This window comes from Mesoplodon mirus, assembly GCF_964341445.2.
Source record: "Mesoplodon mirus genome assembly, chromosome: 11".
Lineage (NCBI taxonomy): Eukaryota > Metazoa > Chordata > Mammalia > Artiodactyla > Ziphiidae > Mesoplodon > Mesoplodon mirus.
In genome coordinates this window covers 101,761,053-101,776,493 of record NC_138987.1, presented here as the reverse complement: position 1 = coordinate 101,776,493, position 15,441 = coordinate 101,761,053, and the positions used below count along the sequence as shown (strand labels likewise).

Sequence of the window (15,441 nt, the reverse complement as noted above, 5' to 3'; positions counted from 1 at the left end):
GGGGCACGTAGAAGGGCATCCCAGCCCACTGTGGGGTGCCAGCCAGCCTCCCCAGAGGACGCGATGCTCCGTTTCCTGTAGGTCAGTATCTTTACTGTGTGACTCCAGCTTCTCCACTGAGATCGCAGGGTCCTGAGGGGAAGGGGCTGCATCCTGTCCTTTGTGATGGGCTCACACAGCCCACCACTGTGGTCTTACACAGTAGGACCACTGGGCCAGCAGGCAGGTAGGGCAGCAGAGACAAACTTTACACACACTGACTCACTCTGCGTTGTGGACGAGGCTTAGGACCCCGCGGATGGGGTCGGGGTGAGGAGGGGGCCGTGCTCCTGAAGGAGTTTGCTTGGCACAGAACTTTGGACAAGCATCTAGAACAGGAGACAGCACCCAAATGGTGGACACTTGGGGCTCTTTCCAGTGGCCAGAGCTGAGAACAAGCAACCTAGAAAATCCTTAACATTTAACTATTTTACACAAAAGAAACCAAAAAATGGGTAATTAGTGACTGGGGCAAATTTGGGCATGTGCCTTATTGCTTATGGGATGGCAGAGGTAAAGGGACCTCGGAGGCACATTTCTCTGAAGACAGGCAAGACAGGGCTCCCAACCTCAGACCCCCGAGGGGTTCACTTCAGACCGTTGTGACGTCCAGATCCAAGCCCCAACATGTTAGCTGACTAATCCCTTCAAGCTGCAGAAGGCGTTCAGAATCGTTTGTTCCGTAACTGTTTAAGTCCTATTCTGAGCCCCAAATGTTGCAAAGTTCCTTATTCCTCAAAGTAGAGACTTGGCTTACCAAGGGAATTCCCTAATATTGCCCTAATATTATAAGTCCATTAATTTGCCAAAATTTCCCTAAAACTTCTGCTCTAATATTTCCTTTAAAGACACTGTGACTTTGTATCACTGTCTTGCAAATGGAATGGGCCAGTTTGAGGCTCAAATTCTATTATTTGTCATTGTTAAGCTGAGAAAATGATCGAGAATACTGTGTGTGTGTGTGTGTTTAACTCAAATTTTAGATTCTTTTCTGGGGTAAAACAGGCTCTTCACTGTTTACGAGGTTACTCCTGAGTTGCAGAAATTCTCTTTCCGTTTCCCCCGTGTTACTGCGTTTTTCTCCTGCGCCTCCTATACCCGTGTCAGCTGCCACAATCAGACAGACAGAAGGGGTGAGGACGCTGTTCCTGCGTCTGCAGCAGACAGAGGTTTCTCAAGGTTGACCTTGGTGATTTCGATGGCATTTTCAATCCACTGCCAGCCTTTGTTATTCCCTAAACAGACACCACCACTGGACTGCCGGGTGTAGATGAGGCAGCTGCCATCTGACCCTGTGGGGTCACACTGTCCAGTGTGGTAGCCATTGGCCACCTGTGGCTACTGCACACATGAAACAAGGCCAGTCCAAACTGGGCATGCAGTGAGTGTAAATGACACACTGGATTTCAAAGAAAAATTAATATAAAATATGTCATTCATTTTTATATTAATTACATATTGAAATGTTTTTGACGCATTGGCTTAAATATATTAAGATGAATTTCACCTGTTCCTTTTCACTTTTTTTTTTTTTTTTTTTTTTTTTTTGCGGTACGCAGGCCTCTCACTGTTGCGGCCTCTCCTGTTGCGGAGCACAGGCTCCAGACACGCAGGCCCAGAGGCCGTGGCTCATGGGTCCAGCCACTGCGCAGCACGTGGGATCTTCCCGGACCGGGGCAAGAACCCGTGTCCCCTGCATCAGCAGGTGGACTCCCAACCACTGCGCCACCACAAAAGCCCCTTTCCACTTTTTTAACATGGCTACTAGAAAGTTTTACAAAGGGTGTAAGTGTCTGGCATTGTGTTTCTAAGTCAACAGCTGTGCCCTGGAGCATCCCCGACCCCTCACTGCAGCCCCTAGACACACAGCTGGGCAGAAACAGCTTCGGATCCCTGGGCAGGACTTCATCACATGGTGCAGAGCCTGGGTCCTGGGCGTGGGTCCTGATGTGGCCAAGCGTGAGCCACGTGGCCCCGGGCCTCTTTCAGCCTCAGTATCCTCCTCTGAAAATGGGTTTACTGATGGGGCCAACTGACTAGTAATAAGCCTTTTGGGAATGAATATAGAATCTTCTCTGTGTATTTCTGTTGTATCTTGAGTAGTAGCTGCAGGGGGAGGAGCCCTTCCCAGAGGGGGATCTGATACCAGCAGGTTGAGCCACGTCTCAAAACCGAGCAGAGTCCAGGGGTCCAGGTAGACCCCTGTGCCCCCTCTTTTTCGAGAGCACAGCTTACACCCTAGAGCACCGGATACAGAACGCCCCCTGTCTCCTGGGTCATCTCATGCTGGAGCGAGTCCAGGCAAGTCTGTGATTTCTCTTCCACCCCCACCAGGGCACGTTTGTTCATTCATTCACTCACGCATTCATTTGTTCATTTACGAGTCACCCATTTTCACGTAATGAGAATGATGTTTTGGAAATACTTTCAAATGTATTTTTATACCCCTTTACTCTCTCCCTGCATGGGGGCTTTGGAACTGCCAGAAGCACAAAGTGCTTTCTCAGCTTTGGCTGTAAAACAGAACTTTCATTTCAGTCTGTGGCAAGCCTAATGTCATTTGGGGGCAGGACAATCCATTCGTCCCTTCACTTAGTATTTATTAAGTCCCCACTAAGGGCCAGCCGCTTCTCCAGATGCTGGAGAGAAAGCAGTAAGGTCCGAGCGTTATGGAGACAAAGGATTTTCTACATTTCTTGAGCTCTCTCTCCTGTAACAAGAGCTGGACCTGGGAGACTTGACCCTAGGTTTTTGATGTGAAGGAGGTCTTGGCTTCAGAGGAAGTGGAAGGGGAGAAAGCCTGCATTTTCCAGCCACCGTGGAACACGGGAGCAGACGGTGACAGCAGGAGAGGAGCGGGTCCCACACCAGCGTCCTCATTTGATTCTCTGGCCGAGCGCCAAGCTCTAGAAACAGCCAGATAGTCACGGGGAGGCCAGGACATCAGGGCTGAAGGTGCCTCTCCTGGGTGTCGCACAGGGTCTGCGGGGCCCTGGGGGACGCCAGCCTTCGGCCTAGAGCTCTACCCAGGCAGGCACAGAGCGGGACAGGCAGCCAGCGCGTAGGTGAGCGTCCAGTTCCCGCAGCCTGTCCACGGACGGCCTGGAGGTGTCCATGGGCTCAAAGAGCCTGGGGACCAGAGACCAGAGGCAACGATTTCAAGACCAGAGGCAAACATGGGGCCCACGGACACCGTGGGTGGAGGCCCAACCAGACGGACTCGTGGCCCCTCGGCAGGCCCAGTTCTAGAGGAACAAGCCGGGGTCTCGGGGTGGGGACCCCAGGACCGGTCCTCCCTGAGGCCTGGGTACTTGCGGGGTCTTGAAGTCCCGGCCCTGCTTCTCCACCCTGGAGAGGAGCTGGGCAGAGGACAGAAGAGAACTGAACATTTAGCTTAAGGGACAGTTTAAAATGCAGCCTTGGGCTACACTGCTCGGCTGGACTAAAACTTAATGTAGCTCCTGCTACACAGGTGAGGGGAAGCAGCATTAGATCAATAATGAAACTTAAACACAATAGTTTTTGGTTTGTACAGGCTTTGTGGGAGTGAATTCCCATCCCTACTCACATATCCGTCCATCCAGTGCACACGGTGGACAGCCTGCTACCCACTGCCCGCAAATAGCGCCCCGGAGGCTTGCGGAGCCTATCGCAGACACGGGAGCCTGCGTGGGGAGGGCGGTGACAGAGGTCTGAGCAAAGCGCTGGGGGGAGAGGGGAGAGTCTGCAGAAGGTGTGGAGATGCGGTACCAGCGAGGTTCTGAACAGGAGCCCGAGCTCTACGGGGGAGGCTCGGGGAGACGGCGATTCGGGTGGAAGGAGGGCTCCACGCAAAAGCCTGGACGTGCGAGAGGACGGGGGACGCTCAGGAACCGCGGGATGTGCAGGCGGCGAGGCTGGAGGGGCAGACAGGGTGAGGGCGGGGCACCGAGGAAGGTCCTGAAGCAGCACCGTCGGAACCCGCGTGCCCTCGCCTTCCATAAACATGGCCGAGAACAGCAGCAAGTGGCCACGTGGCACTTATTTCAACCGCACTTCATCTTATAAGGGAGGGGGACACAGCATCTCACAACCTCCTAGGGCCAGTGCCACCAAAATCACTAACTCGCCAAAACCCCGAGCCCGGAACCACTCGCCTGATTGGATCCACGAGCCTCTTCCTGAGAGTCGTGCAGAAGGAAAGCAGACCCTCCGCAGACCCTCCCTCAGCCCCCCGCCGGGGGTGTCCCCAGCCCAGCAGGAAAGGAGCATCTCACTCACCTGAACTTTGACTTGGAGATCCTGTGGCTGAAAGGGAAAGAGGAGACATTACCAAACGACACACGTTTCCCTCTTTTCTCAGACGTCCCCGGGTGACCATACGGGCCCTGGACAGAGCAGCTTCGGAGAGACGGCCCTGAGGTCAGCACGTCCTGGTGTCTGTGTGTTTGAAGGGGAGACCGAGGGCTGGCCCAGCCCACAAACCTACGAATCTAGCATCTTCTAAGTGGAGACGTGGCCCCCAGAGAGGGTGCCATGTTCTCAGACCGTCAGCTGGGGTCAGGCAGCGGGTTGGGGCCACACCCTGAGAACAGTCGTGGAGGACAGGAGCCCCTCCTGCAGATGCGGCCCTCGGACACTGCAGGCGGGAACAGGCTGGCAGAGGCCCAGCGCTGTCTGAACAGGAGCCCGGCCCCATCACCACCTGGCCTGAGTGTGGAGCCTGGGCCCAAGGAAACAGCCCAGGGCTGAGCACAAACCCCGGATGCTGGCAGTGGTGTGCAGCCCTAAAGACCTGGGGACTTGTGGACAGAAGCACCGGTGGGTGGGCTGGTGGCTGACTCGAGGGGCATCTCGGGGGAACGGGGGTTACTGAAAGGTGGAAACTTCCAGGAGGCCCTGTGGCCTGTGGGAGGCTGGATGGAGCCGGGCTCGGGGCAGAGATCATGCAGGCACTTGAGATGGCCCTGCGGAAGGCCACATGTCGGGAAGGCCCTGGTGTCTGGGGAGTGAGCGCTGGCAGGGCCGCGGGTGGGAGACCGTGCTCGGACGGGCAGGCAGGTGCGGAGCGCCGGCCAGAGATGAAGAGGGCACAAAATCCGCCTGTCCCAGCTCAGCACAGAGTGAGCTCGGCTGCGAAGCAAGAAAACAGCCCCTCTTGCTATTTATTATAAAAAAAAAAATAAACCAGAAGATGTGACAGGTAGCAGAGCCATCGTGCGTGAGATAATTATGTCTCTGGGGCCCTGAGAACCAGAGCCAAGAGCCTTTACTGCTCCGAACCGCCAGCTGATAACCTTTCCCACCCAGAAACGCTGGCGAGGGCTGCAGGGATTTGACCACGTTACACGGCACGTGGGCGGAGGCCCGGGCCACGGGTGTCATCTCACTCAGGGCCACAGTTTAATGGAAAAACGAATGTCTTCCAGCTGCGCTTAGATGGTGGGGAGCCGGGGGCTCCCTTCTCTAGCCCAGCCAGGCTTGCTGGACAGCTGACCCCTCGCTGAGGGACATGAGCTAGCATGGGCGGTCATCAGCCTGGCAGCTCTGCCACAGGGGCTGGCCTGGCCCCGCCTTCTCTCGGAGATTTCCAGAGGCCTCTCAGGGGCCCTTCAGCGCAGACCACACGCCCTCCCTGTAAGTCTCCCTCTCAGTCCAGTGGGTCGTCAGTAAAAGTGGTTTCTTAAGAAGTCCCGTGTGGGGCACTGAGCTCTGAGTGTCCACGTCTCCCAGGCAGCGACTCTGGGACGTGGCGCAGGAGGACCAGGGCTCCTGTTGGGGATGACGTCCTGGGTAAGTGTGGTCACTGGCTGTGGCTCCTTCCTGGGTGTTCTGGAACGTTCTGAGGCGGAGGAAATGGAGTGGGGCTTTCTCTCCCCCGTGGTTACGTGTCCTGATGTGCGAGCCTGGATGCCGCACTGAAGCCTGATTGCTGTTGCTGCTCTCAGGTTGTGAGCATCATTCCAGGCTCGCCGGGTCCAAAGCACTCACCCCTGCCAAGCTCTGTATTACTGGAGCACCCCAGGTAAGAAGGGAGGTCCTCGGGGGGCACGTGTCTGGAGACAAAGGAAAGCCCAGGTATGGGAGAGCGGAGGGCCTCACACTCCCCATGTAGGAGGGGGTCAGTGCACTTCGTGGGACCAGAGGCACCCGGTCTCCGCAGCCTTCGTGTCCTGGGAGGTGACCACCAGCTCGGGGTTTGGAGGGCTGGTCACGCCGCCGGTGGGCAGGGGAGTCGGGAGCCTGCAGGCGCCGTGTCCGCCGCCCCAGCCCTGCGTTCCGGCCGGGTGACGGGTGCTGCCCCCTGGACCCCAGCGAGTTCACACACACCGGGGGGACCAGCCTGCTCAGGAGGCGTGCGGGCTCCCCTCAGTTACTCTACAAGGTAGGATTTCCTCCCGTGTTTTCCGTGGATTCTTGAAGAGCAGCAGGTGCAGAAGGTGGGTAACTCGCAGGTAAGGCCGCGAGCGCAGCCCCGCTGGGTGGACCGGATGCGTGTCCAGCCCAGCTGCCTCTTTCCCTCAGGCCTCCACAACCAACCTCCCGGGAAACCGCGGTTGTCTTTGCTGATGTGAAGGTTTAAAACGGGAGACACGCCTGGAACTCCCTCTGCTTCACTCGGTTACTCAGTTTGCATTTGTCATTATTGGACAAATATTTGAACTTCTTGGGAGCTACTTGTGTGTTTAGCCTTTCCGCGTCTTAGCGTCGTAAGCCTGTATGTTTGCTCCCTGCCGTGTGACACAGCGATTCCCCGAATCCTCCCGATTCGCCCTAACGTAGGTCAGATGGCGCTGCAGGCACCATCTAGGCGGACGCACGTCTGAGGCGATGTCCTCGACTCCACGCATGGCTGGTGCGGCCAGAGGAGCCGGACCCTGGACCCCCGTCACAGTCCACCTCTTAGGGACCCACTAGCTTGAATCTCCTGTGCTATCCGGGGACCCCTAGCTCACTTCTGTGACGAGATGCACGTCCATTGGTATCATCGACCCTCTGTGTCGGATCCTGTTTCTGACTCTACCTTCTTTATACAACTGTGCGCTTTGAGACTAAAGGGACCTCGCACACACCAGCTGGATTGGGGTCTGCCATTTTACAAGGTGCAGGCTGCCTCACTCACGGGGCCTCTTCTGCAGAAGCGACAGGCACAGAAGAGGTGCAGGGGGTCCCCGCAGGCGGTTCCCAGGCCCCTCTAGCAGCCAAGAGCACAGGAGCCAACGGGCAGCCGCCCTGCACGTCCCAGGGGGCGAGCCTGAGCTTGCCGCCCGGGCCCAGATCTGGGACTCCTGGTCCATGGCTCTCTTCCCTCCTCGGTCCGTCCCAGAGTACCGGGCACTTCTTTCTGTGGAAGCCCGTGTCTCCCTCTCTGACGCCAGCTGCGCCCTAGTCTCAGGCAACGCTGTCCCGTAAGTGCTGGTCTCCTTCATGGGCTTCTCGTTTCGAAGACGGTCCTGCCTCCGCTCTGAGGAAAGGCAAGGCCCAGCAGCTCCGGGGCCACTGCCATTTCCCCGTCCACGGCCTCACGTCTGGAGGGAGGGTCCCCTGCGGCCCGCTCCCGCCCCGCCTGCCTTGAGTCTCCAGCTCCTGCAATTAGGACACACAGAGAATGCATCCCTTTTCCATCTCCGCATGTGACCCTGGCCTGAGCTGTGTCAGCATCACCCCCGGAGCTGCTACGGCAGCCGCTTCGCTCGAGTGCCCGCAGCTCGGGGCCTCTCGCTCCTGCACAGACTCTTCCTGATGTCCGAGGATCCTCAAGGATGGAAAGCTCACCAAACCAACCAGCTACGTTCCATGATTTCTCCTGGTCTTGTGACAAAGACCAAGGCCATCAAGGGTCTACCCGGCCCTGCTCCAGCTCCAGCCCTGCCCCTTCCCACTCAGGCCTGCCCTGGACGCAGCTGCCTTCTCTCCCTCACCCCCCCAGCGGCCTCGGAACCCGCTGTTGCCTCTGATGGGAAGATCCCTCCTTCCTCCGCCCCCTCCAGTTCTCAGCTCAAACTATCCTTCTCCAAAGAAGCCTTCCCTAACCTGCCAGTCTAACGCGTCTCTGCGTCACTGACCCTGCATTACAGTCACTCGGCCTTCTGAACGCTTTTCCCCACGTACAGGGACGGCTCAGTGTCACTTTCACACCAGATTGTGAGCTCCAGGGAGATGGTGTCACCTTGCTCTCGGGCTCTGTGTCACCTTGGCCCAGCACCGAGCGGGCTTGCTGCCTGATGAGGGTGTGACGGGCTTGACGTTCCTCTCCCGGTGGCCTCCGGGCTTGTGCTTGTCTGTTCTCCTGGCACCTTTTCATCTGTGCCTCCTTCTCTTCCTTCTGCGTGTCGGTTTCCCAGCCTTCAGCCCTGGCCTTCTGCGCCTGTGGGTGACCCCGGCGCCACGTGACCGCATCCATCGCTTCTTCGCTGGTGTCTCCAGCACGTGGTCCAGAGCGGAGCCCCGGCCTCCACACCCTGCAGCCCCGCTGGTGACTTCAGTCTGCATCGCTTCTGTCTTCAGACTTGAAGGACAGTTCCTCCCCCTCACCACCTCCCCTGCCCGGCTGCCCCCTCCCCAGCAACACATCGCTTTGCGGGCCCTGTCTGTCTGCCCTGCCCTCTCAGAACCATCTTCAGCCAGGCCTCATCCCGCTGCGTGGGCCGTTCGCTCCCCGCTTCAGAAATGCTAGCCTCTCCCTGGTTGTCACAGCCTGAGCCTCAGCCCCCGCCCGTTCACGCTGCTTCCCCACCAGGAACGCTGGCAGTCTTCTCCCATCGTTGTCCGGGGCGGGGCCGGGAAAGACGGTAGACTGTTAAGGACATACTGCCATCCCGGCACTGCGACAAGCACTTTGTCCACACAGAGTAGGTGCATAAATTCGGATATTCGTGGAGTGCGGCCCATTTCCACCAAGCCCTGGACGCCTGCAGAGCACGTCCACCAGACGCCCCCTCCCTCTGTGGGAACAGGCTCGTCCTTCCAACAGGGCCTCGAGCTCCGAAGACACACTCTCCAGTGACGGAGCGCCAGCGCCGCGGCCTCTCCGGGTCTGTCACGTGGGCCCAGAGCCAGAGGGCGGGGTCCTCATCACCTTCCCTGCGACCCTTTGGGGACCTGCCATCCACCTTCGCTAGCGTGGCCGCCCGGGGCCAACGTCCAGGATCCCGGGAGTTTGTGTGTATGGTTCCAATAGGAGGGAAGAGGGAAGGGCTCAGCCCGCTGCTTCAGGACGTAACTAGCCTGTATTTCAGCAACATTTTGACGATAATTGCTTCCCAACAATGCTGGGAATCAGCAGTGCAGACTCCCCGGTGCCACCGTCAGGGTGAGGAATGGTGAGGCCCATGTGCCCTGGAAGCAGCCTGCTCCCGCCCACCCGCCCCCTCGCTCAGAGGCTGGCCCGGCTCAGGTTAGATGTACCCAAACCTTCTCCAAAGGCCCAGATACGGAGGCATTTCGGCGGGGAGAGGTGAGCTAGGAGCCGTTCCACCGATGGAGCGACTCAGACACCCAGCCACCTCGGGGCTGGTCCTCCTCCGAGCCCTCGGTCCGCCGTCCCTTTGGGTTTCTGGGGTGAGTCTTACATCTCCCAGGTGCCAGGACAAGCAGCTCCCACTTCCCGCCGTGGAGTCTGGAAGCTGCAGGAGGCCTCACACTCAAGGTCAGCCTGACCCTTAAAGGAACATGACTTCAGTCTGTGGACTCTGCTTTTTGACACACTGGGAATGAAACCAGCAGTTTGCTCATTTTTAGCAGTTAAACCACTTTCCCTTCATTTCTTGGTGGGGGGACATCTCCCAGGGACTGCTGGTGTCCGTTTTTAAGATGAAGCTAAGACGGATGGATAATGGTGATAACCCACGTGGGCTGTCCCTCCGCACACCTGGCCCAGTCCTGGGCCCCAGTCAGCTCAGGAAGCCGGGGGCTGGGGCTTGTGTTGGGGAGGGTCGCTGGGCCGGCACAGGTGCACCTTGATTAGCTGAGTCTGCGCTTCAGACACCTGTGCTCCCTTCACTGGGTGGATAACTGAGCTGCAGGTAAGACCCACGTCTCCCAGTGTATTTTCTTGCCTGTCTGCTTTTCTTCCAGCTCACATTTATCAGAAATGAAAGGGTGCTTAGCAGGACCCAGGGAACCTAACAAAGCTGCTCTGATGAAAGGGGGTGAGGGGCTGGGAAGAAACAGACTTCAAAGCCCCCCAACACCACACACACAGACACACACATACACACACACACACACACACATATTTCTCTGATGGGATGGAAAGGGGCTCAAAATCCAAAAGTCAGACCCCTGCCCGGGAAGCGCAGGATTGCAGAGCAGCTCCCAGCCAGGGCCACGCTGCCCCCAGGGCTCCCCTCTCCACCCAGGACTCGGTTTCCCTGCCCGCTCCCGCCCCCCGCGCCTACTCACGCCAGCCTGGCCCCGCAGCTCTCTCCCTCGATGTCACCTCCAGCCACGTTTTCCGTGTTGACAGACTCGGTCTCACTGGTGGGCATGCTCACTGCAGGGTCGGGTCGAAGGGATGCAGAGCGAGGCGTGGAGGGAAGAGGGGAGAGAAGCGTTAGTCTGCAGCCCCCTGGCTGGGAGGGGAGGCCCTGGCAGCGCCCGGCCGGGTCCCACATCCTCGACTGACATGCCCGCTGCTCGTCTAGGGTGACCCTTGCCACCCAGGACACTCTAAGTGGGACAGTGGGAGGAGACACCTGGGAACACTGACCCGAGTGCCTCCTCTACCCTCGACCCCCTGCCCTCGGCCAAGCCGCGCGTGCTTTTCCCCTTTGCATCTGCTCCTCGGAGTAAAAAGAGCTTTCATGACGGTATTTTATTTTTCTTATTTCTTTCCAACCCCCTCCCCATTCTAAGGGGTTTTATCCCCACACTTAGGGCCCAGCCTGTCTGTGGAAAGGGCTTCTCTAGGGGGTGAGCCACTTGATGGATTTGGAGGAGGGTCTGTCCCTTGTCCTGAGTCCTGCATGCTGGGTCCTGAGGCGATTCCGTCTAGGACAGAGCCTGAAATAGAGCTCAAAGGGGACAGCCATTTCCAGCATCGCATGCAGGATTCAGCTCAGCACTGCAGACACAGGAATGAGAAGCCTCCGTGTGGGACCCACCAAACTACTGAGATGAGATGTGGTCTGAAGACAGATGGCAAGAAAACCACCTCCCCACGGCATCCTGATGTTCCCATGTCAACAGGCCAAGCTGGGACACAAACCGTCCAAGTCCACTATGGCCGACCTGCCCAGCCCATCCCCAGGCTCTTCCTGGATTTCCAGGGCAGCCAGAGCTTTCTAGCTTGGAGCCCAGTTTGGCTTAGAAGAAGCCATTTCTTTTATTATTATCTTTTATTCCAAATAAAAGTTTATCTCAAAAGAATTCTTCTCCTCCTTTTTCATCTTCTATGGCCCTTTTAACACGACACACAGGGAGTTCCTTATTTTTCCCGCCCTTGTCCTTTAGAATGGCCGTCACATCCTCGGTCATGGCTCAGCCCTGCTTGCAGGTCAGCAGCCCTCATCTGTCGGGCAGGTCAGGAGCCCTCAGTGGCCACAGAACCTGCATGAGTGAGGGTGTGGCATCTGGTGACGTGGGACCAGTGACAAGTGCCCCCGGGGCTGCCACAGCCCAAGAACTGATCACGCTGTACGGATAATTCGACGGGTTGTACGGATGCTGCTGGATGTGGGACGTCCCCGGTTTCTTTTCTTTTGGATGAAGTCAAGTCGGGCAGGTGTGAGAGACTCTTTCTGAGAATGTGGGAGACACAGCTGGGAAGCCCACGACTTCCCACACGCTTGACTGTCCTGTGTCCACCCTCGACTCCTTTTCCATAAACTTGGGTGAAAACAAATCCAGACATCATTTCAAGGAAGCTCGGTGCTGGATGGACTTTGGACATCGCCCAGCTTTCCCGTCACAGGACAGGGAGGTGAGGTCCAGGGAGGGGCCAGGTGCCCGGGTCACACAGTGCAGTGGTTGGGGGCTCGGACTGGATCACAGGTGTCTTGGGCCCCACCCCGTGCTCACCTCGATGGCCCCCGGGGTTACACCCCAGACGAGATGGGATTCCTGCAGCCGAGCAGGCTCTGGGGGCATCATAGGTGCATGGGGAGCAGCGAGACAGTGGTGCTGGATTTCACAGCGTTTACAGCTGGCACCTTCAGTGACCTCAACCTCGGCTGGCGCTCTTCAAAGGAAAGGCCCCAACAGGGCTCAGCCGCTGCTGGCTGTCATGTCTGCTGACTTTATACATTTGAAGGGACAACGAGGTGGTGGCTTTGGGTGGGACAGGCTATCCTCCCCTCGCACACATGCACATGCACGCACGTGCATGCACACCAGAAGAAGCACGCTCCCGCCCTGCCCCGTGGGCACCAGCACATAATTTACACACACGGGGGCATGGGGGACGCCACAATGGGTTTCTGGGGGGCGATTAGACGAAGCAAACTCCCTTTCCTTCTGATGAAGCAAGACCACCAGGTGCTTCCTTTCACAGACAAGATATCAGAGTCGAAAACCAGGAGTAAGACGCAGACAGAACTCAGGGTCAGCCTCAGGCAAAGAAAATAACAGGGGACTTGGCGACCACACAGAGGATGTCCCGCTAACCTCCAAAAACAAACTAAGATAGTAAAAATTGATAAATCAAAACAGGTAAGAGCACAGAACAAAATAGGACCCAAACCCCAAATCACATGAATTAACAACACAAAATAAACAATGGATCCTGGGGAGAAGGGGTCACTCCCGCAGAAGCGTCTACATTGGCAGGTGGGTACTGATTTTGAGGAGACGGACACCCAGGAGGGCCCCAACTCATCCCTACTTGTTAGTGGGAATCCCGAAGATTTGGTCACGAGAGGAAAGGGTCAGGCTTATTTTTACCCCATGTAAACAGCCATCTCTGAAGCACACTTATCTTCATAATTCAAAGCTTGAAACAACATGGATGGACCTGGAGGGTATTATGCTCAGTGAAATAAGTCAGAGAAAGACAAATACCGTATGACATCACCTATATGTGGAATCTAAAAAATAGAGCAAACTAGTGAGTATGACAAAAAAGAAGCAGACTCATAGATACAGAGAACAAACTAGTGGTTACCAGTGGGGAGAGGGAAGCGGGGAGGGGGGAGAGAGGGGTAGGGGGCTAACAGGTACAAACTACTATGTATAAAATAAATAAGCTACAAGGACATATTGTACAGCACAGGGAATATAGCCAGTACTTTATAATAACTTTAAATGCAATATAGTCTATACAAATATTGAATCTCTATATTGTACACCTGAAACTAATAGGATATTGTAAAGCAACTATACTTTAATAAAAAAAAGAAAATAGTTTAAAACAATGCTTCGTGCACCAAAAAAAAAAAAAAAAAAAACCCAAAAAACAAAAACAACCAACACAAAGCTTGGAATAAACAGAAACTTTACAACCAGTAGCATTCTTTGTTCACTTCTCAAAATTCCTATACGAAAACAGGGCTGAGAGTTAAAGAGTTGAAATGGATGACTCAGCAAATTTCCCTTCTAGAAAGATACACGTCAGTTTAGAATGACAAGGGTCACTCAGGTGAGCGTCTCATCGTGAGGGGTCTTTAATTTGGCAGTGGGAGGGGTAACGGGCTGCCAGCCTCCAAGTCTGTCTGTCCACAGAGACGCCTCAGGGGACAGTCCTGGCCGGCGGGGGCCCGGGTCACTGACCTGCTACACAGAAGCTCGTCCAGCTTTTGGCTTTGGCATCGATACTGTCCCATCTTGTTTGACTTCAGAAATAGCTATGTGATCACTTTAAAAATAATAGAAAGAGCTTGATAAAAACACAGCCTTTCCCTCTATAACTGAACTTGACCAGGCCTGGTGAGTCATGCGGGCACAGGTGGCAGCTGCCTGCGTGGAACATGGTCGGAAGAGCCTCCAATCACGCCCTTGATGGTGGGCAGGAGTCTTTGGGGAGCTGCTCTTTGGGGTCAAGGTGTGGATTTAAAGGTTTCTTGCTTTAAATCACAGTTTACATCCACATATTAGTTCCTATTGATATGTGATAGTTTATCCCACAAGCACCTGACGGGGTGAAGATGGTCTGTGTTTCTATTTCTAAGGGGTTAGACAGAGGCCACAGCCGACTCGTTTAGGGACTTGTTACCCTAGAGATCGCCTTGGGTTCATCTTGGAAACTGAGAGTCCAGGCGGGCCGAGGCTGGGATTGCTAATGCTGGGCCCTATTCTTGGGGAGGCGGCAAGCCTGAGTCTCCCACTGGCCACTCAGATGACCGGTGGGTTGGAAACTGAGGCAGAAAGACTGCAGAGAATCCAGGGGCCAGGGCGCACCCTTCCTGTAAAGAACTGCCTCTGAGGAACGAAATGTGCTGTTGAGTGGACTCAGGAAGGATGCTGAGGGGAGGCTAGTTTCCTGAATTTCTAACTTCACCGTTACCAGGGATTGTGGATTGAATGTTGGGTCTCTGGGCTGTCCTGTCCCTCGGCTTCTGCTGAGCAGATTCCGAAAGGAAATGAGATTTTCGTGAAAGAGTAATTAACAGCTGCCACTGCAGGTGGTGGAAACATAATTACATTTTTAGGAACACCAGAGAGCTGTACAGACTCCATCTTGCCAAGAACGGATTCTCTCCCCAAACTTCCACTCTTGGGGGCAACTCGCTTGAACGGCGCTTAGAAGGACCACGTTTCTGCATCTCGAGGGAGGTGCACAGTTCTCATCTCCCAGGAACTGATGACTTCCCTGGTCTGCTAGACAGCAGTTGTGTGGGTCCTGGGGAGATTGGTTGTAATAAGCCACTTCCACCACAGGATAGTCTCAGACTGGAAACTACATGAACCATGCTGGGAGTGCACGGGACCCAAGTGGTCGTGGAGACCGGTGTCCTCTGGAGCACTGGGGTTCGTGAGCTCCCTGCGGGTTGACTCACTACACCTGGGGACCCCCTGTCACACCAGCTACTGCCCTACCCTCTGCCTCAGACCCTTCTGTGCAACGGGACTGCCAGGACGGCCTCAGGGCAAAGCTCCAGGTGAGAGATCGAGGGGCGGACGTGGGCGGACGTGGGCAGGCCTGCGAGTCTGGAGCCTTCTGTCACCATGCCAGCCTGACTTTGTCCGTGGGCTGGGGCAGCAGGAGCGGCCGGCCTCTCCTGGAACTGGCTGAGAGCAGTGCCCAGAACTGAGCTGGGAGCTTCACCATCGGGTGGAGGAATCCTCCAGGTGGCTCTTGGTGGAAGACGCCTGGGGGCTCAGGGCCAGGCCTCCCGGGGGTGTCGGGGCCGGAGGAACTGAGGGCGTTTCTCAGCCAACCTGAACTTGCATTTCTCCAGGCCCAGCCCAACTGCCAATCCTGGGCGGGCCCGACGGCAGGATCTAGTCGCCAGCCTCCTACGAGCTCACAGATGGAGCTAGAGAACT

The 15,441-nt window shown here is 56.1% G+C and overlaps 1 protein-coding gene across 10 annotated transcripts in view; it reads right to left on the bottom strand.

Moving 5' to 3' along the window:
* CACNA1C (calcium voltage-gated channel subunit alpha1 C) overlaps nt 1-15,441 on the bottom strand; it is a 474,002-nt gene that overhangs the window by 101,563 nt on the left and 356,998 nt on the right. For all 10 annotated transcript variants that reach the window (XM_082636564.1, XM_082636557.1, XM_082636560.1 and 7 more), the window contains exons 10-11: nt 10,423-10,513; nt 4,300-4,326 (exon numbers count right to left, since the gene is read on the bottom strand). In XM_082636564.1, the coding sequence (XP_082492690.1) occupies nt 4,300-4,326; nt 10,423-10,513 (118 nt within the window). The remainder of the gene's footprint in view (nt 1-4,299; nt 4,327-10,422; nt 10,514-15,441) is intronic.